Source organism: Juglans microcarpa x Juglans regia, chromosome 3S (genome assembly GCF_004785595.1).
Source record: "Juglans microcarpa x Juglans regia isolate MS1-56 chromosome 3S, Jm3101_v1.0, whole genome shotgun sequence".
Taxonomy (NCBI): domain Eukaryota; kingdom Viridiplantae; phylum Streptophyta; class Magnoliopsida; order Fagales; family Juglandaceae; genus Juglans; species Juglans microcarpa x Juglans regia.
This window is the reverse complement of record NC_054599.1, coordinates 23,801,725-23,828,287: the sequence shown is the minus strand read 5'-3', so window position 1 is coordinate 23,828,287 and position 26,563 is coordinate 23,801,725. Positions and strand designations below refer to the sequence as shown.

The window sequence follows — 26,563 nt, the reverse complement described above, 5'->3', positions numbered from 1 at the left end:
CATTGTTGTAATGGAGTTTTGTTGGAAAGTCTCACCCCCTCCTCATGTATCCGTTTTCCTTATCTGAATAATATATTTACTTGGTTAGGAAAAAAATGACATCTTTGCACAAAAAGGGGCCATAAAATTAGAAAGAAATGTTTATACCATTTGAGAGACCAAAGAAGGGTAAGCCAGCATCTATTTCACATAGATATATGTAACATTGTGCGTTCTATTTGCAAAAAAACAAGATACACCTTGGAGGCTGGAGCAAAACATCCACACGTACAAAATCCTTGGGCTAAAGATGCCAAAAGAACACAATAGCTCAGAACACTTCAGCCACCTTGCTTGCAAGAACACGCTCCCTTCTTTCAATGTATCCGAATGGAAACCAACCTGCTTTCCCTTGGCATTCACCCTCAGCCCACCCATTGTTTGTCACCTGTCAAGAAGACAGAACATGATTGATTATACTTGGGCAGGTTCCTGGATTCGGCACATATAGAACATATCAGACAAGAAAAAAGCATTTGACGGGAACCGGCCAAATGCTCCTTTTGGAAGAACGCAAATTGCATTTGCAATCTCTGAACACGATTTTGGCCCCATGAAAACCCAACAGGATAAGCAGTTTCCTCTAACCACCAAACAAAAACTAACCCAAAAGTTGTTAATGTGCTATATTCTATATTAAAGTTGTATGAAAGAAAATTAGCATCATTAATCTTTCAAAAATATTATGTTAGACTTGAGATTATTTCAGAAAATATATTCACTTATCATGATGTCAGTGGGTGGGACCAAGCCAAAATGTGTTGCAATCAGGTTTGCATTCACCAAATCAGTTTAAGCAGACAAAGTAAGACATTACTAGCCAAAATATCAAAAAAGGGAACAAAGTATATATATAGTGTTAGATTATAAAGCTGTTTTAAGTAATTAAGTCAAGCAAGCTGCGAACCTTTCGGACAACAATGTAGTCACCAATTGACAAATTGAGCTCCACATCAGATTCAGCTTGGTATGGATGCACAACCTGCAACAGAATTACGTATCATCACATAAAATCAAAAGACAGATTCGTTATTAAACTCAGCTTGCTTATAGACCCGGTGGCTAGACCAGGCTGGCTGTTTAATAAGATCAGATGTGGCCAAAATCTAGTCAAACCCATTGACCCATCAGAGTTTTATTCTGGCCTGACTGACCCAGCCATGTTTCAATGACCTAGCTGGGTTTGGTTTTAACCTGGTCAAAATCCGGCCAACCCATTCACCCATCAGGGTTTATGTCTGACCTGTGCAACCCAGCCACATTCGAATGAACTAGCCAGGTTTGGTCTTAACCCTAAAAGTATGAGTTTCTTAAAAGATGCAAGTACCATGAATTGAACTCAAGCTTGCTTGGTAAACAACTAAACCAATAACCACCAATCCATGATAACACCAGTGCATTCATTTACCATCTGCTATATTTAATCAAGTATTACTCATATTTCTGATACATGTATATCAACACTCACATTGGAAGTATTGCTAACTACCTAACTTAACATTTTTAGGTTTTGGCATAACAAAGCTTACACTGGTATACAAAAACATGTCTCATTCAGTAACAATTTCAATTTGAATGGGCTGGATCCAATTACCTCCCCCTTTTTTTGTTATTGAAAGAAACTTTTGCATTGTCCTTGGAAAATGTGGGAAGTAAAATTAATCCTTGTTCATCTATGGGCACACAAATCATAAGATATGTATATATACGCGCGGGCGCACACACACATGTAAATACACATAATCAATCTAACAAATATATTATTCCCCATAAAAAATTTATTCAATATTTTATTTGCTTTATTTTTTAAATGTTATAAATAATAGTTAAAAAAATATTAAAAAAATATTTCTAGTTTTCTCATCATTCTTAGCATCTGTTTAAAAGTATTATGCGTGGACTAATAGTTTGTCAGGATGTGGTCCAACCAAATCCAATTACCCAATCACTTGATCGGGCCAATACGGAAGCTACATCAGTCAAAAGTCATAGGTAGGAACATGATATACTAAATTACTGACCTCCCCTAAAAAGAAACCCATGGAGTCTGTTGTTCCATTATTGGTTGGAGAAGCATATATGCCATTAACTTCTTCATATGATGGAGGTGGAGGCATTGTGTTATCCATACTAGGAGTAGGAGCTGCTTCAATCCGTTGTCGTTCGGAAATCATCTGTGCATAAAAATGGCTGACAGTAAAAACTCACAAATTGATACAGAAAACTATCGAAGTCATTTTACTGTAAATTCAGTTGCAATGGTAAATAGCATAATGGTTAAGGACATGGTGACATGATTGCATACCTCGCCTTCGAGCTGATCAAGCACCTGAAGCACTCTCTGATGATAAGTACGTTCTGCTTCAACCTTCACAATACCGAAGGAAAAAAGGTGGGCAAAATTTCAAATTTGTTTTCCTAAAATATTTATAGCAAATATACTATTTGAACCTGTACTAAATTTGGATGGGAAAGTACCATGGCAATAAGTCGCTGGAGAGTTAACCTCTGTTGTTGAGCTTCAACAGCAGCCATTGCTGCAGCAGCTTCCTTCCCTAGTATTGTCATGTTTGATTTCAAATCTTGTAGCTTTGCTTCAGCTGCTTCCAGTTTCATAACATTCTCACTATTGCCTGGTGTTTCTCTCATTTTTGCTTGGCGTTTCGACACTTCAATTGCCTGTCTAGGTTCAACATGAAGTGTTTTACAGGCTCGTAAGAGTAAAATTACAGTTCCAGTACACTTGTCAAGTCAATATCTCCAGATTTCCAATAGAAAAAGAACCCCAGCAAGAAGCCATCTTGAATAATACCTGAGCCTCAGCTTCTTGTCGCATTCTGTCATAACGCTGGGCAAGATGTCGGGCATCTTCCAATGGCGCTCCCATTACCATTGCTCTTAATGGCTCTGCCACCTAATAATCAAAGCATTCAACAAAATCCCAACGACATCAAAATGCCAATTATACGGGAGAATGGTGAGGAATATATTGAATCTGAAATCATACGAATTATATCTAACATAATCAGGACCTAAGATAAGCCTTTCAACAATTCTAAAAAAATCTCAGACAAGGTAACAAAAACTCAAGTGAAATATAAGGATTTTTGTTTTGGACAATTAAGTAGAAGAGGACCATGCACTGGACAAGTCACTCGATTTTCTGCTGCCAACTTAACATAGAGGCATATACCACTTTTACTGCATAAAAGCAGCATTTGATATTTGAAATACCTTGTCAAATACAGCGTCTTGATTTCTGTCCAATGGACTACTCTCTCTCTCTCTCAACCCACTAACCCTTTCAGATCCTCTTGTAAGTCCAAGACATATTTCAGCAGCAACTCAGCAAAACGCTGGAGCAATTGCAATTATGCAACTAATAATTGGATCACTACTTGTTCATCCCAAATAAGCATGAATTACTTTGTTTCATCCAGTAAAAGGAATCCCAAGCCCATATATGCAACTTGACGGTTAAAATTGCAAGGACATCTAATCAAACATAATAATTCATGTGAGGAAACATGGACTTGGGAGGTATGGAACAGATATCATGCTCCTGCAACCTACATTCATGGAAATTCATTTTCTGGCACATTAAAATCTTGGTCAAACCTGTGTACCAAGAGCTTTCAGCAGATTTCCACGCTCCTTCTCCATTTGAGCATGAGCACGCCCATAATTCATTGCAGCTCTTGATAATGTGCTACCACTCGTACATGTATTTTCCATGCCATATTTCCTGCTATCCTCTGACAACTTTGTTCCTATGAACAAGATATGATCAACAGAATCAACATTATAAGTCATTGTACGTCAAACCCTTCTTAAAGAAAATGGCATCAAAGTTTCACCAACTCACCGATTTCAACTTGTTTGGAACCTGTGACAATATATCCTTCTACACCACGAACAATATCCCTTTGATAATGCTGAAGATTTAAGGGTGAATCATTGTAAGTCGGGGGAGGAAAAAAAATAGATGCTTTCGCATAAAATATTAGTGAGAAAAAAGAATATTAAAGATGGACCAGAGGTGGACAAGACAGACCTTCCCAGCACGTGTTGATATGTAAAGCTTCTCAAGTCTCTGATGCTGCTGGAATTCCACCTCATCAGTAACTAGGTTATCTGAACCTCCATATCCCCCAGCCCCAAACTGTTTGAGGACAGCCTAAAAAGGCCCTCAATGTTAACACACGTTATTATTAAACTAAAACTAAACAAAACAAGATAATGAAATTAAAGGTTAAATAAAGAGCACACTCTAATTAAGGCATGCATTTTTTTTATTAAAAAAATATATGGAGCTATAAGCAGAAAGAAAGAACGAATGAGGTGGAGCACCAAATCCATGATCAATGTGAAAGTAAGCACACAAGCCTTATAATCTTTCTTGATTAGCAAGTTAAGCACACACTTAATAGTCTTGAACCCACAAGTTTCGTGGATGTACAAGAAAAGAAGGCCAACAAGCACTGAAAACAAGCATGAAAAGCACACCAGGAATATCTGTAATGGCAGAAATACACATATAAATGACTGCACAACACATAAAGGCCTCCCATAAAATGCTAGTTTATTTTCTAGCAAACCAAAATAAAACCCACGACCAGATCTGTTTTTCCATTTCCACTTTCAAGCATCCGAGAGGATAATGATATTGCACCACTGTGCTTTCCATGTCATCTTATTTACAACCCCATCATGGTAAAGGAGGCTTGAATAGGTAATGACAGACATCAACAGATATGATTGGGAAATTCCAATGGAAAAATAACTTGTATCATTAGTTGCAGTGATAGGACCAGTTTTACCATCTATGGCCTAATTCCAGATGGTAGGTTTAGGACCGAAGACAAGCCAATAACTCTACGTCCTAGCTTATAACAAAATGTACATTTAAAGACGAGAACTTTGCAAACTAAGAAATATTCATTGTGAAATACCCAACAATTTTATCAAATCAAACTCCTAGATGCAATAGGTTCCATTTCGTGTCCCCAAAACATAGAGTGCCGATTAAAGCCGAAAGGAAAAAAAATTTCCACAGCTCATCGTTTGCCTTTAAAGGCTACTTGTCATGCATCGATCAGCAGCAATGATGGCTTATTAGACAAAAGAAAGCAAAACATTTTGTAGGTTTCTCATTCATTTGCCCAATTCAAAATCAGAATTTGATAGATCCAATACTCGTTGTTACCGCACAAACATGGCTTAGTCGGACAATCAACCAAATATCACCAAGGATACCTATTACCGTGTTGCCACATTCCAAACAAGCCCAAATTAAGAAAATGTTCTTACTAAAACAATGTATAAACCGAAAAAAAAAAAGATTTTGGAGGAAAATCAAATAAAAAGAATAACAAAAAGATTATATCTTTAGCACTACAACGGATCTAGTTGCCATGAAATATTAGGCGATCTGGTCTAAAAACTTGGCCGTAATGATCAAATTGAGAGAGAGAGAGAGAGAGAGAGAGAACCTGTTGTTGCCTAGCGACCTGTTCTCGGAGCTTGGTGGCTTGCTTTCTGATAGCCTCCATTCACGACAGACCGGATTTAAACTACGCGAGCAGAGTTTCGGTCTGGGACAAAGGATCAGCAGCCGAGTTTTAAGACAGAGAGAGAGGGCGGGGGTTTCAAATGTGTACTTCGGGTCGTCAGTTTGAACTTTTGGTCCCCTGGTTCAGGCACTGTCGAATTGGGGAGAGACAAAAAAAGCAAAATAGGATTTGAAATCTCCAACGATATATTATAAAGAAAAACTTACAACAAAATAAAGCTTACAAATAATCTTTATACGAATTCTTTCATAGAATAATTACTAATATTGAGTGCAAAATATCCCAATAATTGAATCTTATAATAACTTTCCAACTGATATCCGTTTTTCAGTCTCTTGCCTTCATTCCACGAGATTGCTGGTTTAGATACCAACTTGAGATAAGATGAGATGAGATGATTTAAATAATAATAAGATTTTTTGAATTAAGATGAAATAAGATAATTTGGAAAAAAATGTATGTTAGCGAGATGAAATGAGATAATTTTAACTTTTTAAAATTTGTTTGAGATATTTGAAATGAGTTTGAAAATTTATAGATGAAATACTTACAGTTTAAATGTCTAAAATCCTCTCATCCGTACAGACCACATCTGGCCATCCAAACCGAGGCTAAAGGTACTCTTGAATCATTAACATCTATTAAGTCTTGCATTTCACGTCATCTTTATATTGCTTAATATAAAGTTTTTAAGACACAATGCATCTTCCCTTTCTGCTTTTTTTTTTTTTTGAATTATTAGCCACAGGAAAATTAAATTATGGGCATGGAGTTGCCAGTTAAAAAAGAATTATGTTATATAGACTGCGTATTAATTATTTTAATTATACTCTACCTCTGCTGAACTACTCTCCCATTCTCTCTCCCTTCTCCTTCTGAATTCCCTCCTAGGTGTCTTCTATCTATTGTTCCATCTGCTATAATATGTACATTAGGCTTTTGTGTTATGGTCTGGGTTATTTGGTTGATTCTGAGAGTGGGAGTGATGAAGTGAGCCTGAGCTTTTTGGTTCATAACTTCATTTGACACTTCTGCTTTCACAGTTATAATACTATTCCATTCCTCTTCATTTGCTTAGATTTCTTTCAAGTTCATCAACAACTCTCAGTTGTAATGGGAAGTGCTTTATTTTCTCAAACAGGGTCAGGACACAACGAAGAATATGAACAAGTTTCATGCCATTGCGAATGGACAAAGACATAGCAGATGCATGCCAATACAGATGAAGACTGTACAAGGTGTAATGCATGCCTTGCTAATTGTGGGAATTTGTGGGAAACTGGACAAAGATAAGGCCAGCACCCTGAACATGGAAGTAAGGTACTTGTTGCAAGTTGCACAGTCCTGGGTATCTCTAAATCCAAGTGGGCTTTCCAATCGATTTGGGTGTCTCTGTGTTTATATGCAATCGACGTAATAGAATTCAATATGTAGTCATATATTGACACCAACTTGTGAATTGGAGACTCTGCTAAGCTTGTAAAAATCCAAGATATACGTTAATTGTCAAATTAGGTTGGCTAGGCTGAGGCTGATGGGTTGCATCCAAAATACTTAATAGTTAGTTATTAATATCAAAGTCATATCCCCTATACACGCAAAAGGGACTCCACACCTCGCTACGACGCTATCGAATTAATGTATGGCTGAGTTTGGGAAAGGTTAGTCTCCCTGTTGTTTAGTTGGTAGTGGGCATGCAGGCTCTTCCAGTAGATTTATGGTTGATAGTGAGGTATCAAGGTCCTAGATGAGTTTGGGAAAGGTTAAGTCTCCTAGATGAAACTTGGGCATGTCCTTTGTATGATAAATGGTCTTTACTTACCCTTTTTTTTTTCAAAAGAGTGAAGAGGGATAGCCAGTGTAGCTTTCTTCTCTAGGCATGACCATAAAAACTCTCACTCGCTATAGCATGTTCAGATTGAGCCATAGCTATTAACTCTGAGTGGAGCAGTCAGTCATCGCAACCCCACCAAAGCGTCGGCATGCTAAGCTACTAAGATTTTGGTTCACAAGTTTTACAAAGACAAACCATTTCAAACCTAAACCTCGGGTAAGGAAGGGAAGAACGATCTCCTAGTCTTTGTCAACTGGGCTACCACCTTGGTGGTGATAAATTGTCTTTACTTGGAGGCATAAATTTTCATTTTCCACAAGGAACACTGTACCCCTTAATTGTCTCCTCTAAACTACTTCAGCCTTATTAGCTTAGATTTTAGTAGCCAAGGTACAACACTCTCTCCCAATCCTGTCCCAAAACTCAAAATTCTAGCAACCCTCCCTCTTCTTCCAAGAGTGCAATCCTCCATTTTTCTTTAGTTGTTCTCCTTTTCCCTTAAGTCATTAAAGGCTGGATCTACATACAGTCTTTGTTGGGGTTCCTACCATATGCATTTATACTTTTTTAGTTTATTAATTTAATTTGCCCATAAAGGGATAGATTTTCCAATTAAGGAACTATAGATCCCAACAAAAAATCAAAGCATGGGATTAAAATATAATTATAAACTATATTATGTCAGATACATATATATTCTAAAAATCCTGCAAATTACTATCTGGAAATCCCTCCCAATAAAATATTACCTCGAATCATACATGCTTAGGAAGATTGAACTAGGGGTTGTTTGGAAGATGGAACGGTTTAATCTCATTTCATTTCATCTCATTTTCTTCCCAAACATCATTCAAACATAAATAGTTTTCAATTTCAAATTTTTAATTTTTTTATCTAATCATTACAACTTTTCAAAACTTCCAAACAAAACACTAAAAAAAATTTAGTTTTTCAAATCCCAAAATAAAAATTATATTTTAAAAATATTTTAACTTTATAATATTTTTATTCAATTTTTTCTCTCATTTATTAAGATCTTATAAAACATCATAACTAAAACTATTTCACTACTATTCACATCACAGATTTCTGATCTCATCTTATCCTTCAAGCAACCCTTTAATAACTAATACCAGGGAATGCCTATTTATCCTATAGAAAAACATTAGGAGGTATATATCTTAAAGGAAAAATGAAAACCCAAAATTAGAGAAACCCGGTTTGGATTGGAAACTTTTCTCAACTCATCTCATCTCATCATTACAATTTTTTCAAATTCTCACAGAAAATATAATAAATAATTCAACTTTTTTAAATCTCAAAACAATAATAATATTAAAAAATAATATTCTAACAATATTTTATTCAACTCATCTAAAATCATCTCAAGTCATCTTTGAATCTAAACAGGGTGGGCAGAAAATATAATGCAGTACATTAATATAAGGAAATTATAATCATTTATATAATTATGTTACTCATTTATAGTTAAGGTTCACACTCAAGGTTGAATTAGGGGTGGGCAGCGAGGCCCCACACCATGTTGCCCCGCCCCCATCCGCTAGATGCAGGTGGCCCCACCCACCCTACATCTAGCATCCTAGCGAGGGCGGACTGGGCCCAATTCCGACCTGCATTTTTTCCACCCCGTCCCCTACTTATATATATATATATATTTATAAAAATATATAAATATATATTGCTTTGGTCTCCTATATAAAAACTGGCATAAAAGGCCAAGACAATACAATCTTGTGAATACAAGTCTAACAAATTTAAAAACAATGTTATTAGTTTTTAAATTATGGTTATATTTACAAATTTTAATTTATAATTTAAATTATAAAATAGTTTGGATCCAAAATAATATTTTTGAACCCAAAAATAATTGTTAGGCCTAATGGACCATCGGTACAATTGAAGTGAGCAGGGGCAGCGTGGATGAGATGTCCACCCCTACCCCCCGACAGCGTGGCAGGGGCTTCCGCCCTCGCCTCCATGGAGCGGGGTGCGAGGCTAGAAATACTACCCCTGCATATGTGGGGGTAGGATACGGGGAAGGATTGAGCCTGCCCCCGCATATGCGGGTATCACCCCTAGGCTTAATGGTTAAAAGGAAAGGAGAATTACTAATATATTGTTTCAGTTATACTGCTCATTTTGCTCTATTGACGTGACACTACATGATGGTGTCAAAAATAAAAATATATATTCAAAACAAAATGGCATATAAAAATACAAAAAGATGAAAAGTGAATTTTTAAGTTCTCTCTATTCTTTTTATATTTGTATTTTTATTTTTAAAAACCTTAAAAATCACGTTAATGAAAAAAAAAAAAAAAAAAAACAATATAACCGAACCTAGATAGTAACATTTCTCAAAATAAAAGTGGTTGTCATCTTTTCACCGGAAGATATATTTGTATTGTTTTTAATCTCTCCGCAGATCACTCTCAGTGCCAAATGTCGATTCGTAGATTGTTTGCCACTCCTTCTTTTGGTCAATGGTCGGCTCTACTTTACTTCGTCTGCTCACGAAACTAGGTGCCTCCCCCCACTTGGAACGTTGCGTAATGCGTTGTGTTCCCAACAAATGCTTATTTGATCAATATCTTTTTATAATTATCTTTTTCAATTAAGATAATTACAACATTTAACGTTGAGATCATAATTTTAAATCATATTTTTTTAAGAATAATATTATATCTATTACAAGTTTTACTGTATAAATTTTATTACATGATTATGTTTTTAACTTTAATAATGCAATTTAAAAGGTCATTATTTGTGTTATAAAGGTGTTGGGATAAAATGAACGCCAATGTAAAACCCATCGAAAGTCATGGAAGATAAAAGCCTGCCATGATAGGAAGTAAAGGAGAAAAGAGAGTGTCTCAATGAATTAGGCTTGTTTGGAAATGACTTAAAAATGAGAGGAGGCAATAGAGGAGGTCGGCTTCATTTGAGAGAGGGAGGATCGCTAGAGAGGATCAGGAGAAAACCAGAGAGCCCCAAGCTAACTTTTGGAGAGCTGAGTATCGTTTGGTTAGTCAGTTCAGATGAGATGAGATATTTTGTTGAAAGTTAAATAAAATTTTGTTATAATATAATTTTTGTTTTAGAATTTGAAAAAGTTAAATTGTTTATTATATTTTGTGTGAAAGTTTAAAAAAATTGTAATGATTATATGAGATGAGATAAGATAATTTAGTTTTGTGTAATTAAACCAGTCCTTAGGCCCAGTTTGGATGACCAAAGCATATGATCTTTATCTCATCTGGGTTGTACGGTCCTAGAGTTTTGCTTATTCAAACATTGTATTTAATCTCTAAGTTTTGAAAACATCCGCTTAAATAAACAGTAAATAAATAGCGTAAAACTGACAGTGAACAGTTCAAAACAGTAAATTAACAGTACAACCTAACGTGAACAGTGCAAAATCTCAATGATTTGGTTACTCTATAAATACCGTGGGACCCACACATTTTTCAAATCTCAAAAAATAAAAACTATCTCATATTATCTCACTATCCAAACATACAATTTTTTACAAACTATCTCATCTCATTTTAACTCAAAAATATCTCACTACTATTTAAAATATCTCATCTCATCTAAATTGTGTATCTAAATCGAACCTTATTCAACATGAACATAAGTCTTAAAACTCAAGCATGTAAATATTGTTTTTTTTATTTTATTATTTATCATCAAGCAAGCCAAGCCATGAATAAACACCTCCGATACACTACCACCAAGAACCATAGGGTCATTCGTTCATCTTATCGAGGACACAAAAATACATCAACAAAAGAGATCCTTATTTTCAAATGAATATTGGGTGCATCATCAAAGGTCGCGTGACTAAAAAAATAATAATGAATATTTATTATATATAAATTCGAATAAGAGTAATGATATACACACAATAGATTATACAGTATATTATACAATAATATTATAAAATAAGAATATTTTTATAAAATTATGTTATTTTTATAAGATGTTTTATAAAAATACTTTTTATTTTAAATATAGTTGGATAAAATATTATAAAAAATATTATACGTAAATCATTCTCTTTTGAATAATATAGTCTCTAATTGCTCAGAATATTTGGAACATATTTCAAAGCAAATCTTAATTGTAGTCTGTATTTGTAGACACCTCCTTCGAGGCAGCTATAAAACGCAACGCGGTTAAGGATTCTCGACCTTAGCTTTTTAAAATTAAACTCATGTGTCAAAACCACGACTACCTGGACACGTGATATCAACGCGAGTAACACATCTTCCGACAAAGAAAGACCGCCCGATGAGGAAGGGTGAGCATATTGACCACTAGATTCGACACGTACTAGACTCCATTGCGTGGCCGTGACAATTCACCCAAATTGGAAATCGAGGAGCGGGAGAGAATAATGTAATGCAAAGGGGGAAGCCGTAAAGGAGCCGCGATTGACGCGGCGAAGCAATCCCATTACCGTAAATAATCACAATACCCAGACCCGAAATTCCAAAAAAGCCAAGAAACGCACAAAATCACGGCGGTTTCGTTACGGTTTCCGTTTTTGAAAAATCGTAGGTAGGCGCCATAACCCCATGTCGGCTGTCACCTTCACGTTGTTCATAAAAATTAAAAATAATAATAGCAAGATATTTTATTCTCAAATTAGTATACCGTACACATAATTTGAATCTTAATTTTTAATTTTTTAATTTTTTTTAAAATTAAATTATGTCGTATAAATACTTAATTACACATATTCTACACAAAAAAATAATATTTAAAAGTGTTTACACCATACATAATTTACATGATATGATTTAAATTTTAAAATTAATATTTTAAATTAAATTATAATATGTGAATAGTATGCTATGTAAAAATGTTTTTTTAAAGATTATCGATGACTAAGTAATATTTTTTAGTATTAAAAAAAAAAAGTAGGAAAATGTGGGATGTGTCCGAACAAGCCAGCTCAGGGAGAGCGAGAATAGAATAGTCAGCAACCCCGTATCTAACGTGACCCTATCAGGGGAAAGCTAAATATTCAAATAGCAGTGAATTTGTGAGACACAAAGAAGTGAAGATAATAAACCAATAGCTCAGCACCAGTTTCGCCCACGAACCAGCCTTCTTCTCAGTGTCCCGACCAACAAACTCGTACCATCCTTAAGTTTCCATCTTCCTCTTCATCCTTATCAGGTAAAACTTATGTAAAAGAAAATACAATAACAAAAGATAGGATTTTTGGATTATGGGTGACTCTGTGGATTTATGTTGGGTAAATATATGTTGAATGAATGTAGAAATGGAGCTGTGCGTGGAAGAGAGAGCATTTAAATCAAGTTTGCGTGGAGAGTTGCCGGAGAAATCGACGCAGCAAGCGTTTTTGGACGACTATTGTTGTGCTATCGGGGTTCCAGGCGAGGATTTCTTCGTGGATGACCTTCTGGACTTGTCTAATGCAGAGTTTGAAGATGGGAACGTCGTGGGACAAGAAGAGGAACAACTCGTAAAAGATTCCCTTTCCGGCTCGTCCTCCCAGGAACAAGCCGGCGATGATAGTTCCAATTCCACCCATTTCTCTGGCACCGCTGAGTCTGAGTCTCATCTCGCCAGCGAACTTGCCGTTCCTGTATGTTTTTTAGATGAAAACCATGTTTTCCTTCACTCAGAAAACCCTTTTTTCTTTTCAGAATTCCATTAAATTTAGAGATAAATATAATATTTTTCTTATTTGGGTTTTGCAGGATGATGATTTGGCAGAGCTTGAATGGGTTTCCCACTTTGTTGACGATTCCCCGTCAGGCTTCTCTCTTTCGTATGTCGCCGGAAAACAGAAAGCTGAAACTCTTACTACGACCCGGTCCCAACAACCGGAGAGCAGACCGAGACCGAGTTCAACAAGACCTCCATGTTTTTCCTCGGCGGTTCCTTCGAAAACCAGAACCAAACGGGCCAGGACCAGTAATCGCGTTTGGACACTCGGGTCGGGGCTCACTGAGTCACCGCCACCGTCTTCAGCATCTTCTCCCGGGTTTTCTTCGATACCTTGTCTTATCTTCACCAACACCTTCCAAAAGATGGAGCTATTCGCGTTTGCTGAACCGCCAACGAAGAAGCAGAAGAAGAAACCCAGGGTTCTGACCGGTGGGACCCTGTTTCAGCGAAGGTGCAGCCATTGCCAGGTGCAGAAGACCCCCCAGTGGAGAACCGGCCCGCTGGGTCCCAAAACGCTCTGTAACGCATGTGGGGTACGGTTTAAGTCTGGACGGCTTTTCCCGGAGTACAGACCGGCATGTAGTCCTACTTTTTCTGGCAATATTCACTCGAATAGCCACCGCAAAGTGTTGGAGATAAGGAAGAGAAAGGAGATGGTGACTGAACCAGGATCAGGGTTGACACAGATGGTTCCAAGTTTTTGATAATTTAACCCAGAATACATGCGAGAATCGGAGTTAAGAGACTTGTAACAGTATCATAGGAAGGTTCTTAATTATAGCTCTTCTAGTCTTCTTTTTCTTGGTATTTTTTTTTAATTATTATTTTAAGGTTTAAACTTAGCTAGTATTTGTATTTTGTTCTAATGTTTAGTTCAATTATTTGATTATTTTTCCACACTTTGATTTTCCTTTGAAACATTCAAAAACAGTTGGTGGATTTTGGTGTTAAATGGATGCCCAACTTATGTTTAAAATGGATAGGGACACAAAAGAATGGTAGGGTCAGGTGTTGTAATTTGATTAGTTAGACTGATTTGATACAGCCAGAGGTGCGTGTGGGTTTAGACATATGTACGGCCAAGTGTTCTATACGCGTCCTAATCATTTGATTATTATATAGGCTAGGTTTGAATTCAAAATAATTCGCTTCATTTCATGTTACAATTTTTTTAAATTTTTACATAAAATATATAAATAAATTCAAATTTTTTAAATTTTAAAATAACAATAATATTTTATTTAACTTTTATCTAAACTTAACTCAACTCACTATTTCCAAACCTCTTAAACGAGATGAAAAATCTATAAATAGTAATGACATCGTTTGTAAATAATAATAAAATAATTTAAATTCAGATATTTTATAAAATTTTGAAAAATATAAATAAAAATATTATAAAATTAAAATTAATTTTTTACTATAATTTTCATTTTATGATTTGAAAAAGTTAAATTATTTTTTGTGTTTTGTTTGAAAATTTGAAAAGAGTGTAATGATTAAATGAAAAGGTTAAAAATTAAAAATTAAAAAATATTTATATTTAAATAGTATTTAAATGTTAAAAGAGGAGATGGAATGAGAAGAATTGAGACCATGCGAAACCAAGCGAGCCCTAAGCCTCTAAGGAGTGAGTAACGCTATTTCGTTTCCTCCCTCGATAATGGCTCCTCGTTGTCATAGAATTATGAAAAATAATTGTACTGCACACTTTTATCTTATGGTAGTAACTGTTCATCAAGAATCAGATTAACAAGAAGATAAGAACAAAATAAGGGTAAAAGAAAATATTTGCACATGTTCAAAGTTAATATCAAAATAAGGGTGTAGTGATTTTCAAAGTTGACTTACTTTGGATGGAGCATCACCTAAAATAAGCAACCAGTCAATGATAAGACGACAAAACCCAAGATAGAGAATAACATTTCTCTTGAAAAGAAATTAAAGTTTTGATATTACTCTTCATTCTAAATTCTTCAATCTCCAATCACACCAACCGATATCACTACTCTTCACTATGTATCACTGATAACCAATCTTTCACCAATGATACATAACGAAATTATGACTCTCCCGATAGACTCCGTGCACTAAAGCCATCTAAGCTACATAGAGAAGTCATTACAAAATAAGTTTTCATCATTTGGATATGTCTTTCTTCCTGATTTTATTTTGAAGAAAGGCCCTGTTTGGATTGAGAAACCATCTCAACTCATATCATCATTACAACTTTCTCAAATTTCTACACAAAATATAGTAAACAATTCAACGTTTTCAAATCCCAAAACAATAATAATATTCTAAAAATTTTTTATTCAACTTTTAACTTTTATCTAAAATCATCTCATCTCATCTCACCTCACTATCCAAATAGGAGCTAAAACAACGCAGTGTTCATGTCGTCAACACGGCCTTATAATGAATATTAAGACAAACTACAACCACAAATGTCGAGCGAGAAATACAAATTGTAGTGAAACCATAATTTATTTGTTACAATGCTGTGAAAGAGATCATCCTATTCCTTCCTCAACAAAAGTATTATTACTCAGAACAGGATGTCAAAATAAAAATGAAAATAAAAATCTTACTTGGGTCGCCTTCGGTAAGGGTATAAAATGTCATCCAAACTATCCTTGACGTAGATGCACACTCTATTCACATTCCTGGCCACCCCTGATGCTACCAGGCCTGCATTCCTTTTAAACCTGCGTATACATGGACTTCACTGAAATACTTAAAATGGAAAGCACATTAATAAGTTACTATATTACTATGTTTTTATCAGATTTTTTTTTTTCATGCCTGTTCAGGTACTCCTCTCCTATATGATGAGCTGGTTTGTAGGTCCGAGATTGCGGTTGGGGAAGAGCATGAGCATCTTCTGGAAATGAAGAAACAGAAAGAGAGCTTAAACTCCAGAGGTCCAAGGCAAACTAATAAAAAATTATCATATATTTCCTTGTTTGTGTAACAAGCTTAAACAGAATACCTTGTTTAAGTAACAAGATATTCTAAGATATTTCCTTCCAAAACATCACTCAAACACGAAATACTTTTCGATTTCAAATCTTCAATTTTTTCATCTAATTATTACCTAATCATTACAATTTTCTCAAATTTCAAACAAAACAAAAAAAACAATACAATTTTTCCAAATTTCAAAACAAAAATAATATTAAAAAATAACATTCAAACAATTTTTTAACATTATAATATTTTTATTCAACTTTTTCTCTCCTTTCCCAAAACCCAATAAAACGCCTTAACTTAAATCATTTCACTATTATTCACAGATATTCTGAAATATTCTAAATGTCCAAACAAGTCCTAAATCTTATGCTATAAGAAATTTCATATCACTTCACAATTTTTAGAAATTCAAAAACATAGAACTGGCCAACTGTCAGTAAAACTCACGGAAGAATAAGCCATATACAGAGGCAGCAAAGCAGGTACCTCCTCAACAGTGAAAGTGCATTACTCATCCCAGCGTGATTTTATTTTCATGCATTATAGATAATCCATTGAGAGATCTAGAGGCATTTGGATTCTGGAATCCAGATTATTACAAAATTGTTCGATATATATATATATATATATATATATATATATTGTAAATTTTGAAAGGAAGTAACACCTAAACAACAGCTATGGCATATCTGCTTAATACAGAATATTCCCTTCAATCCTTAAAAAAATTGAGTCTTTCCCAACACATCTACACCTTGGTTTTACATATTTATATTCGGCTATTTAATTTTCCAGCAACTTGGAACTGGGCTGATAGATTCATAGCACCTAGAATTAACAGCCCTCCAACTCTGCAGCTACTTTCTTTTTCTTTTTCTTCTTTTTTTTTTTTGGGGGGGGGGGGGGGGGGGTTGCATTCTGCAGCCATATGAAATTTTACCTTGAACAAAAAAGGACCAAACTAGAAAACAAATGGCAAATTCAATTTACAGCCACAAAACTGCATTATTTCAGGAAAACACATTGCAGATGTAATGACCAGCAAGTCGCAAGTCTTCCACAGCTTTGAGAGAATCTAATCTTAAAGCAAACTTCTTCAAGACTCAATCTAATCAGCATGTGTAACATAAAAGTTAAATGCAAATCTGTCTCTTTGCAACCACAATATTGTTAACTGTGACAAAACTCCTCAAGGGATGAATTCTTCACTACTTCAAACCATCCATAAAAAATAGCCAGAGGGGAAAAAAATTCTGACACAACCAGAGATTAAATAAAATTGTTCAGCAAGGACAAGCAAATGAATTTAATACCTTTAGGAACATGTACAGGAGCATGGTCTGCAGGTCTTCTGTCCAACAATATCTGAAAGAGGAGAAATTGTGTCGGATCATAATTTGATGAAGCAATAAGCAAGGACAACAGCAGGCAGGAGTAGTCCCTTCCATATAGAAGGATTCGATATCAAAGTTTATGTAGGCAGGAGATCATTTTTTTATATGACGTGGAACCTCGTCAAGCCCCAGGGCCCAGATACAATCCCATCCACAGATCCATGCAGTCAGGAAAAATAGAAAATACACAGAAAGAGAATACCAAAAGGAGCAGCAGGCACTCAGGAGTGATTGAACTGCACAGAACTTAAGGAATGAAAGAAAATCCACTTCTGGAGAAATGGGTGTTTTATTTATAATTTAGCTTTGCGCTTTGTGTACCTACACTCAAGGGTTTGTTCTCACACTTGGGCAAAGTAATTCTGATAACATAAATCATAAATGTTCAATAGCTAGTAATATTCCCTCATTTTGCACAAAGCCGGGTCGAAAAAAGAAAGTTATACATGGGTCGAAACAACATTTGAGTACAAGGTTGTAATCCAAATATCAAACAAGGCCTCAAACATAAAAATACAATGTGAAATGAGTTTCATTTATCAGGAAAACCAATGGGGAAGAGTAAAGTTATAACACCTCAAGCCCAACACAAAACGGCAATTCTGCTTGTTTATTCTGCTGATCACTTGAAGAGTTATTCTTGTCCACATACACTGAGTATCCAAGACAAGCATACTTGAAATCTGCAAGACTCCGGCCCTCTCTGGAAGCTTCCAACTCAGTTTCCCCGACAACATACCTTGGTACTGATCATGCAGTTAAAAAAATCAGTACATATATTGCATAAGTTTCAATGAAAAACATCCTCATTTGGGTACTGAAATTTTCATAGTTTTTTATAAGTTCATTAGAATTTTTTTTTTTTTTTTTTATAGGTAAGTTCATTAGAATAAAACTAGAAAGATAAATCATTGATACATCAGTCCTTGTATACAAGTCCACATAGTTATATCTCAACAATTTCATTACACACTTTGGTGAAAAGTCCTATAGTCTGCTGTCAAAGAGCACATATTTCAAGCATTAGATTCTCAAAAGCAACTAGCACCATAAAAAAAGGTGTTAATGCTCAAGAGATAGCATATATACTAAGTTGAAAAGCAGCCTTTGTGTCAGGCAACCATATTTGATGTACTTAAAACCTGAAATCATCATGAAGCTACTAGTGAAGGAGATCAACCATAAAAATCAAATTTTGACAACAATCAAATAATATCTAAAATATTTTAACTCTCATTATTGGGGACAAGAAAATAACACCCTCAACTATTCTGATCCTGCGTGCATTTCATTCAAGCTAAGTAAATAAAACATCAAACGGAAAGTTGCGATATTTCCTTAATTTTCTCAGCGACCAACCAAAGCGCAAGCATCACAAAAATCGAACAACATGGGAAATTGAATTGAAGATGGAGAGTTGCGACCTTGAAGTGCCTGGGATAAGCCAACGCAGGTGGGTTTTTTGGATTTGGACTTTTGCAGCGATGAGTAGTAGAGACATCCCTTGCATGACTTTCCTTTTGATCCTTTGCTCTGATTAGGGTTAGGTTTTTGATTTTGCAATCCTCCCTCTGTGTCTTCTTTGTCCATCTCCGGCTCCATACTGCAAAAATTTCCCAATCCCTCTCTTCCTCCCTTATGCAACCCTACAGGTTAGCATCTGGATCAGCCCGGACATTTGCACTAGTGTATGCCGTATGGACATCTTAAAAAGTAAATAAATTTTTAATTTTTTTTTTTAAATAAAGTACCCTGCATAACTTGCTTAAAACTTTAATTTGTATTTCTAGATAGTAAAAAATTATATTAAATACCTTTTATTTTATTTTATTTTTTAACTGATATTAAATACCTTTTGATATGCAGGTTATACTACTTCATCTTGAAATAAAGACATTATGAATAATTAAATTGAAATATTGGTCAGTGATAGATAGAAAAATTATTAAACTAACTCGCTTTAACTAATTTATAATATACAGGATTATTTCAAAAAAAAAAAAAAAAAAAGTGGAAGATGCGATTTTTTTTTTTTTTTTTAAGGAGAAGATGCGAATTTTAGTGCCTTATAAGAGGTGTTTGAAGATAATTTTTTAATGTAATGTTTTATTACAGCAAACATTATGTATCCGAGATACTACCATAATAATGAGATCACACATCATTAAAAAATCTCCAAACATAACAAATATCCTTATGGGCGAGAAAACTTTTAGGTATTTAGAAAAAATAATTAAAAAAGGACCTTCAAATGTCGAATGTGATTTGAGATCTTTCTATGTATTAGTTGAGTTATTAGTCCACCTCCTTTAGTTTCGGTCCTTTTCGTCTTCTCTCTATATCGTCCCTCCCGAGTGGCGATTCTGGTGAAGTGTGAGATTCTGCTCTACTCCTTGAGTAGGAAGGAGTGCAGGTTTCGTCAGAAGGACGCGGCAATGATGGATGACATTGAAGAGATCTGTGAACGTCTGAATTTGAATGAAGATGAGGAGGCTCCCATCGAGGTTGTTTTAGGCGATATGGAAGAAGTAAAGAAGAGAGGAGACAAGAGCCTAGTGGGGAAAATATGTGCTGAGAGGAAGATCGGGAAGGAAATAGTGAGAGCTATGATGGTGAAAATTTGGAAAGTGAGTAAACACATGGATTTCTGTGAGATTGGAGTGAATTGTTTTGCAATCACTTTTGCATCTCACGGAGATAGGAATAGTGCTGAAGGGGTGTCCATGGCTATTTGATAACTATCTTTTTGCACTGAGAGTGATTGATAGAAGTACCCAACCAAACCAGTTTGATTTTTCGATTGAGCAATTTTGGATCCAGTTGCATAATTTGCCTCTAAGTGGGATGAATCTGAAAATGGGCGAGACGATAGGAAAATCAATAGGGAAAGTGGTTGAAGTGGATATACAAGGGGATGGGATGGCGTGGGGTCGATGTCTTAGGGTGAAAGTGGAGTGTGAGTTTACGAGGGTGCTTGCACGAGGAAGAACAATTATGCTGGAGGGCAAAAGAATGTGGATACTAGTGAAATACGAGAAGCTACCAAAAATTTGTTTCCGGTGTGGATGTATTTTACATGATAAAACAGGCTGTAAAGGGGAGGAAGATTCGGGAGGGCCTTTTCAGTTCGGATCCTGGCTGAGAGCTCCTGCAGTAATAAAAAAGAGGGAGATGAGGGAAGGGGATCTCAAAAAATAAAGCCAATTTGCTGAGAAGGGAGGATCTAATGTGAGGGATGAGGGGAGTGAACTGAGGGGGAAGGGGGAAAGAGTGGAAGAAATAGGAGGAGAAATTACTACTCAGAGGAATAGGGATGAGGGCTTGGGGGATACTAGAGAGGGAAAAGAAGAAACTAGGCCAGTCAATCTATGTGAGGGGAAGGGAGTCGTGGTGTTTCAAGAAATTCATATGGATGAGCATGATGAAGATAATTCTGGATTTTCCAAGCAGGTCATCACACAGAAGGGGAGGGGATGGAAGAGGAGGGCTCGTGGTAAAGGCACTTCAGGTGAGATTTCTAACTCTATCCATTGTTTAAAAAGAAGTTGTGATGGTGGGAATGAGAGGGTGAATGTTGCTGGTGGAAGAGAGAAGAAGTTGAAGTTAGATTTGGGAATGGAGGGGCGATTGATGGAGGTTCTAGTGGCGAAGGCTGTGATGCAGCCCCTCCAGCAGCTATGAATCTATTATGCTAGAACTGCCGAGGGCTTGGGAACCCTCAGACAGTTCAAGACCTTAACATCTTGGTTAAGGATAAGTCTCCCAAAGTTGTGTTTCTTATAGAAACTATGATAAAGGCTAGTAGAATAGAAGTTTTAAAAAACACAATGAAAATGGAGGGATGTTTTGTGGTGGATCCTATAGGAAGGAAAGGAGATTTAGTGCTATTTTGGAAAAATATGAAAGAGGTGGAAATAATTAGCTATTCTCAATAGCATGTGAGTGCAATTATTCATAAAGAGGATGGTAAAGTTTGGGGGTTTACTGGATTTTATGGGCATCCAGAGGTGGGGAAAAGGAAGCTTTCGTGGGAATTTTTATCTAGACTTAAGCCATTAGAGGGGTTTGCATGGTGTGTAGCAGAGGATTTTAATGAAATCCTAACTCAAAATGAGAAAGTTGGAGGGTGTTTGAGAGCTGAAAGTCAGATGGTGCAATTCAGAGAAGCTTTAGAGGGGAATGGTCTGTTTGATGTTGGGTGTGTGGGGAATCCTTTTACATGGAGTAATGGTCACTCTGATCATACTTTTACTAAAGAAAGACTTGATAGATTTGTAGTAAATGATGAATGGAGGGCCATGTTCCAAGATGTTTGGGTGGAGAGTATGGTAGCTAGATGCTCGGATCACAAACCAGTGTTTCTATCTGTCACAAGGGCAAAGAATTTGAGGAAGAGAAGGAAGTATATGTTCAGATTTGAGGCAAGTTGGCTGAAGGAGGATGAATGTGAAAGGGTAGTGGCAAAGGTGTGGTCTGAAAAATAGGTGACTCTTAACCCCATGAAGGATGTGCAGAAACTGCTAAGAACGTGTAGTGGCAGATTGGCAAATGGATTCAGGAAGATTGACAAGGAAAGAAATGTAAATATAGAAGTGTTGACAAAAAAAATTAAAAAGCTACAAGAGAGGGAAGGGCCACATAACATTGCTAAATTACACGAGCTACAAGTGGAAGTAGGAAAGCTGTTGGAGCAGGAGGATATAAGGTAGAAGCAAAGGGCCAAAAGAAACTGGTACTGTCTAAGGGATAAAAATACGAAGTTCTTCTACGCTTGTGCTAGTCAAAGGAAAAAGAAAAACCAGATTTTGTCTATTGTGGATGCCAAATCTGAAGTGAAAGAAGATCAAGAGGGGATTTCCGAGGTGTTTAGAGGGCACTTTGCTGAAGTATATAGGTCAGGTCAGCCCTCTAGAGCAGTGATTGAGGAATGTGTGCACTCAATGGGATCACGGGTTACAAGTAGGATGGTGGAGGAGCTAGAGAAGAGTTTTACTATAGAAGAGGTAGAAGTTGCTTTAAAACAAATGGGGCCATACAAGTCTCCTAGGCCCGATGGGTTTAGTGCATGCTTTTATCAATCATTTTGGAGTACAGTGGGGGAGGAGGTTTGTGAGGCAGCTTTGAGTGTCTTAAATGGTGGTAAGATTGTGGAATCTGTGAATTTCACGTATGTGGCATTGATTCCAAAGGTTGAACAGTCAATGAAAGTGGGGGATTATAGGCCAATAAGCCTATGCAATGTGTTGTATAAATTGATTGCTAAATCTATTGCCAACAGATTGAAGAGGGTGCTGAATGCAGTAATCTCAAAGCATCAAAGTGCTTTTGTATCGAGAAGAATGATAGTAGATAGCATAATTGCGGCCTATGAGACCTTGCATACTATGGAAACTAGACTTAAAGGAAAGGAGGGCAGCATGGCACTAAAATTAGATATCTCCAAAGCCTATAATAGGGTGGAGTGGCCCTTTCTGAAAAGGGTAATGGAGAAGTTGGGATTTGGGGCTAGATGGGTTAAGCTGATAATGGAGTGTGTCACTATGGTTACATATGTTGTATTGGTTAATGGGGAGCCGGGGAAAGTGATTAAACCAACAAGAGGACTAAGGCAGGGGGATCCCCTTTCCCCCTACCTCTTCCTTTTATGTGTTGAAGGGCTGAGTAATCTCATTAATAGAGCTGAAGAAAGGGGTGAGTTAAGGGGAGTAAGAGTGGCTAGAGGAGGTGTTAGACTTACTCACCTCCTCTTTGCATATGATTGCATCATTTTTGGGAGAGCTTGTTAGGACGAATGACAGAAAATCAGTGGTCTTTTGAACAAGTATGAGATGGCTTCTGGGCAATGTTTAAACAAGCAGAAAACTTTTATCATGTTTAGCTCTAATGGGAGGAATGGAGATTGGGACAGAATAGTGAAGGAGCTGGGAGGTAGGGTGCAAAATAATTATGAAAGATACTTAGGTTTGCCTACTCTAGTGGAAAGATCAAAGTATAATTCTTTTCGAGGCATTAAAGACAGGATTTGGCTCAAAATAAATAACTAGAAAAATCACTTCCTTTCACCTGCTGGAAAGGATGTTCTTCTAAAGGCAGTAATTCAGGCTATTCCATCTTACCACATGAATGTCTTTGCTCTACCAAAAAAGTTGTGCAAGGAGATTGTTGTTCTCATGTCTAAATTCTGGTGGGGTTATAAGGACAATGACAAGAAGATTAATTGGATGAAGTGGAGTAGAATGGGAGAGTCAAAACTCAATGGGGGATTAGGTTTCAGAGAGCTAGAGAGTTTTAATAAAGCTCTTCTAGCAAAACAGTGTTGGAGAGTTTTAATTAATCCTAATTTCTTGGCTGCAAGAGTTTTGAAAGATAAATACCACAAGCATTCTAGTGTGCTAGAAGCAAAGCTTGGGATTAACCCGTCACTGATTTGGAGGAGTTTATGGGGTTCGCTTGAGCTTCTGAGGGATGGATTGGTGTGGAGAGTTGGAAATGGCAAGAAAATAAGAGTATGGGAGGATAGATGGATTCCCAAGTTGTCCTCGTATAAAGTACAGTCTCCAATGAGGGTACTAGCAGCAGAGGCTCAAGTAGATCAGCTAATTGAAGAAGGGGGTGGTGGGTGGAATGAGGGGTTAGTGAAGGAGGTTTTTAATGAAGAAGAAGCTGGTATTATATGTAGCATTCCTATAAGCTCAATAGGTTTAGAAGATAAACAAATTTGGGCTCCATCCAAGAAATGGGTCTTTAGTGTTAAATCAACATACCATTTTGAGATGGAGAGGAGGAGAAAGATAAGTGGGGAGCCTTCATGTGGGTCTGCGAGAGGTGAAGGATGGAGAGAGTTATGGGGTTTGAATATCCCTGGTGTGATCAAAATGTTTGTCTGGAAAGCTATTAAAAAATTGTTTGCCAACAAGAGGTAATTTGTTTAAAAGAAGGGTGGTAGACAAGTTTACATGCCCCATCTATGAGAGAGAAGAAGAGACCTTGTGCCATGTTTTATGGAGATGCCCTGCAGCAGTGGATGTATGGGCTAAGGAAGGGAGTCCAATGCAGAAATGGGTTTATGGAGAAGAGGATATTGGGGTAGTATGGAGGAAAATGGCAGAGAAGTTGAATGAAGAAGAGCTGGGCCTTGTAGCTACTGTGTTTCAAAACATATGGTTGAGGAGAAACAAGTTTGTTTTTGAAAATGGTTTTTCTAACCCAAAAGCCATTTTTTCCCAAGCTAAACATAGCATAGAGGAGTATCAAAGTGCTCAAGGACAATAAGTAGCAGCAAGTAGCAACAGAACTACAAGCAACGGCAGAGGAGAAAGAGAGCTTGCAATGTGGAAGGCACTAAGGGAAGGAGTAGTGAAAGTAAATTGGGACGCAGCTTTTGAAAAGAAAAACATGATGATGGGAGCTGGTGTGATTATAAGAGATGCAGCAGGGGATGTTCTTGTTTCTCTTTGCCTGAAAAAAATACATGTTAATTCTTCTGTGGTTGCAGAGACAGTTACTTTGTGGAGAGCTTTGAAGCTGTGCTCAGAACTCAATATTAGGGAGGCTGTGTTTGAAGGGGATGCTTTGGAGGTTGTCAAGGCTGTTAACTGTGCAGATGAAAACTGGGAGTGGAATGGTCAGGTGATAGCAGATTGCAGAGAGCTGTTAGTACATAGACCTATGTGGTTAGTTACACATATATACAGAGAAGCTAATAAGGTAGCACATTTTTTAGCAAATTTTGCATACAATGTAAATGAGGAGGTAGTTTGGATAGAAGATGAACCTGAAGGCCATTTTAGTTTTATACTCCAGGACAAGATTGTATTGTTTAACGGTTGATGAATAGAAGCAGATTTGTTTGATTTAAAAAAAAAAAAAAAATTTGAGTTATTCTACTACCAAGCTTATATGTAGCTCACATCATTTACATCACCTAAATGAATTATTCAAATGTTAAAATTTATCTTCCAAATCAATTAGACCATATAAATATTTTACTAAGTGTATTATCCATATCAGCTTATAAATAAAAAATTTCTTATTAACATCTCAAATACGTTAAGGCCTAGTTTGTTTTCACATATGAGATAAGATGAGTTAAGATTAAATTTAAAAGTTAAATAAAATATTGTTAAAATATATTTTTTTAATATTACTTTAAGTTAAACGAGCATCCCACACCCAAAAGGTGCCCCACATAGGACTTCCCCGAAACCCCCCAGTATGGCTACGTTTGGACACTGAAAATATTTGAGAAGTGTTGAGAATATTTCTGAATAGTTATGAGTAGAGATTGGAGTGGGTTTGTGAGTCCCATTGAGAGTATTTTGAGTTGTTTAGATGTATAAAATATGTTGAGTTGTTGACTTTTAGATATATAGTCGAAAAATATGTGGATCTCATCAAATTAATAAATATTATAGTGATTTTTTTCTTTCCTCTCTCTCTCTCTCTCTCTCTCTCTCTCCTGGCTCGATTCTCCCCCACGTCCGATTCTCCTTCAGCTTAGCCTGACGCCGCCGTGCGCCTTCCAACCTCACCGCCACCACCGACGACTCTCCCTCACATCTGCGACCAAGTTAGCCACCACCGATCTCCCCCACGCGTAGCTCTCTCTCCCTACGGTAACCTAACTGAAATGGGTTTCACCCATTTATGCCCACTTGTGCCGCTGTACGCGGCCACCCAAGCCACTGCACTTCCACCACCTCTCGCAGACCCAACCACCACGAACCTCAATTTCCCTCTCCGTCGCACACTGGCATTCGCACCCGACACAGACTCTCGGCTCATAGTGAAACACAATGGCAAGATATGTTTGAAAACTACTTCAAACTCATTTGGATGGAAGACTATTTCCATCTGTACGAGAGTTTCTCAGAGTACCTCAGAGTAATCAAACACCCAAACATAGCGAAGCAACAATGCTAGTGATTCTCTAAACCGGTCAGGATTTCCAATGCCTTGGGAAACTAGTCGAGTGTGCCCTTCAATCATTTTAAAAAATCTATTACTAAAAAATTAATTTTTGT

At 36.6% G+C, this 26,563-nt stretch overlaps 4 protein-coding genes across 6 annotated transcripts; 2 read left to right on the top strand and 2 right to left on the bottom strand.

The window, feature by feature from the left end:
- Positions 1-127: 127 nt before the first annotated feature.
- On the bottom strand, positions 128-5,872 carry LOC121258455 (SH3 domain-containing protein 2-like). Its single transcript, XM_041159962.1, has 10 exons — positions 5,532-5,872; positions 4,094-4,216; positions 3,905-3,974; positions 3,658-3,809; positions 2,852-2,953; positions 2,518-2,718; positions 2,345-2,407; positions 2,061-2,213; positions 947-1,021; positions 128-427 (listed from the first exon to the last, which is right to left on the bottom strand). The coding sequence occupies exons 1-10, from the start codon at positions 5,589-5,591 to the stop codon at positions 311-313; spliced, it is 1,116 nt and encodes a 371-aa protein (XP_041015896.1). The 5' UTR covers positions 5,592-5,872; the 3' UTR covers positions 128-310.
- Positions 5,873-12,421: 6,549 nt separating this feature from the next.
- Positions 12,422-14,069, top strand: LOC121258494 (GATA transcription factor 5-like). 2 transcript variants are annotated; one of them, XM_041160023.1, is made up of 3 exons: positions 12,423-12,654; positions 12,759-13,087; positions 13,203-14,069. In XM_041160023.1, exons 2-3 carry the CDS (start codon positions 12,761-12,763, stop codon positions 13,875-13,877), a joined length of 1,002 nt encoding a protein of 333 aa, XP_041015957.1. In that variant the 5' UTR covers positions 12,423-12,654; positions 12,759-12,760; the 3' UTR covers positions 13,878-14,069. The 2 variants fall into 2 exon arrangements, with proteins under 2 accessions (XP_041015955.1, XP_041015957.1); XM_041160021.1 differs by having other exon boundaries at positions 12,422-13,087.
- A 1,501-nt stretch (positions 14,070-15,570) lies between these two features.
- LOC121258422 lies at positions 15,571-19,233 on the bottom strand. 2 transcript variants are annotated; one of them, XM_041159932.1, is made up of 5 exons: positions 18,965-19,233; positions 18,117-18,286; positions 17,460-17,511; positions 15,979-16,054; positions 15,571-15,881 (listed from the first exon to the last, which is right to left on the bottom strand). In XM_041159932.1, the coding sequence occupies exons 1-5, from the start codon at positions 19,140-19,142 to the stop codon at positions 15,761-15,763; spliced, it is 597 nt and encodes a 198-aa protein (XP_041015866.1). In that variant the 5' UTR covers positions 19,143-19,233; the 3' UTR covers positions 15,571-15,760. The 2 variants fall into 2 exon arrangements, with proteins under 2 accessions (XP_041015866.1, XP_041015865.1); XM_041159931.1 differs by having other exon boundaries at positions 15,979-16,057; positions 18,965-19,231.
- Positions 19,234-24,869: 5,636 nt separating this feature from the next.
- On the top strand, positions 24,870-25,370 carry LOC121258814. The gene has a single exon (XM_041160346.1). It carries the CDS (start codon positions 24,870-24,872, stop codon positions 25,368-25,370), a length of 501 nt encoding a protein of 166 aa, XP_041016280.1.
- Positions 25,371-26,563: the final 1,193 nt, after the last annotated feature.